General features: G+C 55.7%; 1 protein-coding gene across 1 annotated transcript in view; it reads left to right on the top strand.

Annotated features, from left to right (window-relative positions):
* Positions 1-87: 87 nt before the first annotated feature.
* SHCBP1 (SHC SH2-domain binding protein 1) overlaps positions 88-3,671 on the top strand; it is a 13,996-nt gene continuing 10,412 nt past the window's right edge. The window contains exons 1-3 of the mRNA XM_015564688.1: positions 88-270; positions 1,525-1,733; positions 2,208-2,300. Coding sequence (XP_015420174.1) covers positions 88-270; positions 1,525-1,733; positions 2,208-2,300 — 485 coding nt within the window. The remainder of the gene's footprint in view (positions 271-1,524; positions 1,734-2,207; positions 2,301-3,671) is intronic.

The raw sequence follows: 3,671 nt of genomic DNA on the forward strand, positions 1-3,671 counted from the left end.
CCCGCGCTCAGCCTCTCCGTCCCAGGCGCTGTCCGTCTCGGGCCCAGTGGGCCCTGGACCCCCTGGGTGTGGTGCATGCTTGCCTGCATGCGTGGCCTTGCCCACCCCCTGCCGGGCGCAGCCTCAGTGCCCGCTGTGTTTCCTCTCTGTGCAGCCGACTGCAAGGCCTCCGAGGTGAGAGAGTTCACGGCCGAGTTCCTGGAGAAGGTGCTGGAACCGTCTGGGTGGCGGGCGGTCTGGCACACCAACGTGTTCGAGGTGCTGGTGGAGGTAAATTTCATGCCCTTGTGAAGGCTCCCCTTCCTCTCTCGCTATAAGCGCTTCCCTTCCAGCTGTTGTGGCCAAAGCCTGGCTTGTAATTAAAGTTTATGAGCTGATTGAAGCTAGCGTGTCTTTCACATCAATCATCAGAGTGTGGGACGTTCGCACATTTAGAGACGCCTGACGGGGAGCTGCCAGGGGGTCGGGGTGGCCGACCCCCCAGGGTCCTCGGGCAGGGGGACCTGGAGGAGGCACCCAGCAAGTAGAGGGGGATTTGAGACCCTCAGATAGGATGTGGCCTCATCGTGAAGCCAGCGAGGTTTCAGGTAATTATTTTTTACTTCAGTGGCAGCCCATGAAGTAGCTGGAGCCAAATAGGCATTTGGAAACCAGCCTGGTGTTCCGCCTGGCAAACCTGTGGCTAGGCGGCTCATCCCGTGAAAATGGGTCCCGTTGCAGAGAGGAAAAGCAATCTCGCTTTTCAACCGACTGGGCCTTTTCCACGGAATTTGCACTCTAATGATAGCTGTGACATGATCTCCGTGTTTGTTAACTGGACCACAAAACACTGTTAAACTCAGAGGTGACACCGGGGAGTGTGAATACAGGACATCGTGTGGCTCGCGGGGGGAGTGTTTCACTCTGGGTTATGCTAACATCCTGGGCTGCAGCTCAGGCCTGTCAATTAGGCGATGATACCCCCCTGGCCCACGCCCCACGCCCCCATCAGCATTGCTTTAAAAGAGGACTGTGCTCTTCGGCTTAAAACCTCCGATGCCTTTACCAAAGGCCCGGTCTGGCCTTCCGGCTGCTCCCGCTGGAGAGCACCTCAGACGCAGGCCCCTTCCCACGCGCTTCCCTCCTGTCTCCTTGCCACTCTCTCGCCTCGCCTCCTGCTGCTCCCCCACCGCTGCCATTTCCTCCCTCTGCTGCCAGCAGGAAACGGCCTTTCTGCACCAGCAGCTGCCAAGCTGGTCTCTGCCACAGGCCCTTGGCACCTCCCCACTCTTCACCCTTTGCATTGCGGCTCCGAGGTGACTTCCACCCCTGCTGGTTATTCTCTGCCACCATCTTGCCGGTTTGTTCCCTCCATTACAGTGTAAGCTCCGTGTGGGCCAGAGCCAGGCCCGTCTTGTTCCTCCTCTGAGTGAGGGAAGGAGGCGCTCCACTCCCGTTTTATGTTAAAACCATCAGCCACGGGCAGTGCTGAGCCTGCCTCTCCATGTGGTTTCCGTGTGCTGAGGCCCTTGTTTTAACTTTGAGGTCACGGACGTGGACTTCACAGCCCTGGAGGCCGTGGTGCGGCTGACAGACCCCTGCCTGTGCGAGTCCCACGTGGGCACCTTCACCGCGGAGTGCGTGCGGGAGCTCCTGGAGCTGAAGGGACAGCGGCTGCCCCTGCAGGAGCTGTGGGTGGTGTTCGACGGCTCCGGGGCGTTGGACCAGACCGCGCTGGCCATCGAGCACGTCAGGTGGGCGGCGCCCGGGGAAGCGGCCCTCGAACCCAAGCCTGGGCCCAGGGTGGGGGTGTGTCCTCGCTGCCCCAGACTCAGCCCTCAAGCTGCAAGCGGTCGCTGCAGTGTTTAAAAACGGTCAAAGGCAGGGGAATCATTTTTACATTTAAAAAATGTGAAGAAATGTTTAAAATGCTGCCTTGGAGGTAATTTCAGACTTAGAGAAAGATGAGAAAAGTACAGAGAATTCCTGCGCCCCACTCTCCACTCCTCACAGGTAGCCAGTGACTAGTTTGGGTAAGAGGAGGTGCCCACAGAGCCCGCGCTGGGAGCGCCGTGGCCGGTTCAGAAAGGGCTGTGGCCGCGACCACAAGAGCAGGCCGCCCAGCGATTTCTCCTGCAGGGGCTGGAGCTGTGGGTTTTCCTTAGCTGCGCCCTCCAGCCCCCGCCCGGAGCCAGGGCTTGGACTGAACGGTACTATTTCCACTGCAGGTTTTTCTACCAGCACATTTGGAGGAGCTGGGATGAAGAGGAGGAGGACGAGTACGATTACTTTGTCCGCTGTGTGGAGCCTCGACTGAGACTGTGAGTGTTCACTTACGACCTTCACCTTCACCTGTGGTTCAACCTGACCCGTGGTTCACCTTCACCTGTGGTTCAACCTGACCTGTGGGTGAACTTGACCTGTGGTTCAACCTGACCTGTGGTTCAACCTGACCTATGGGTTAACTTCACCTGTGGTTCAACTTGACCTGTGGGTTAACTTCACCTGTGGTTCAACTTGACCTGTGGGTTAACTTCACCTGTGGCTCAACTTGACCCGTGGTTCACCTTCACCTGTGGTTCAACCTGACCTGTGGGTGAACTTGACCTGTGGTTCAACCTGACCTGTGGTTCAACCTGACCTATGGGTTAACTTCACCTGTGGTTCAACTTGACCTGTGGGTTAACTTCACCTGTGGTTCAACTTGACCTGTGGGTTAACTTCACCTGTGGGTTAACTTCACCTGTGGGTTAACTTCACCTGTGGGTTAACTTGGCCTTGGGTTAACTTCACCCGTAGGTTAACTTCACCTGTGTGTGTGTGTGTGTGCTCCCGGGGCCCAGACAGATACAGGCCGGCAGATGAACGGAATTGTCACTCGTTGGCAATTCTGTGATGAAGCTTGTACGTGCGGGGAAACCTACTGGTAGTGTTCATAGACCGAGTCTAAAGCAGAGAGTTCAAGAGCATCTATGTTAACAGCTCAGTGTTTTGCAAATCTGTATAAACTTGAGGTAATGTGTTAAAAACAGCCATTTTTGTTAAAGTCAAAGACTACTTGAAATACAGTGAAATTAGCTGAATTACAGACGTTCTTGCTTCTGAAGATGTGGCTTTGCTGTCAGTTCCCACAGTAAGACATACCTATGGGACTCGCCTCGAGACGCGTTGTCGGCTCCCTGTCCTCAAGTGTTGACATATGGTCGAAAATGTTAATAGTAGTGAGTCCGATGTCCAAAATATTTGCACACATTCTTCTTCTAGAAACATATTTTGGTAGGAAAAACTCTTTCACACAAAAATATCCCCAATTGCCCGTCATTCCGTCCAAATAGCTGTCTGTACTTGCTAAGTGTGGCGTTTAGCCGTCCACTAGATGGCGCCCGAACACCACTCATTTCCCACTGGTGGGCCTTGAACGGTAAATAAAATGAGGGCCAGCACTCCCAGGAGAGAGGAGTGTGTGGGGAGGACTTTCCCGGCTGAGAGAGGACTTGGTTGCTCATGATCCGGCAGCAAGCCTGCACGTGTGGGCTGCTTGGATGGGCCGCCCTCTGGGTCTAGTCGTAGGTAGTAAGAGAAGAGTGTGCAGAGTCTGGATCGGGCTCACTGGGGGAGGGCCGTGCCCTGGGGGAGGGCCGTGCCCCCCGGGGAGGCCTGTGCCCTGGGGGTTCTCTGAGGACATGAAAGAT

This window comes from Myotis davidii, unplaced genomic scaffold, assembly GCF_000327345.1.
Source record: "Myotis davidii unplaced genomic scaffold, ASM32734v1 scaffold181, whole genome shotgun sequence".
Taxonomy (NCBI): Eukaryota; Metazoa; Chordata; class Mammalia; order Chiroptera; family Vespertilionidae; genus Myotis; species Myotis davidii.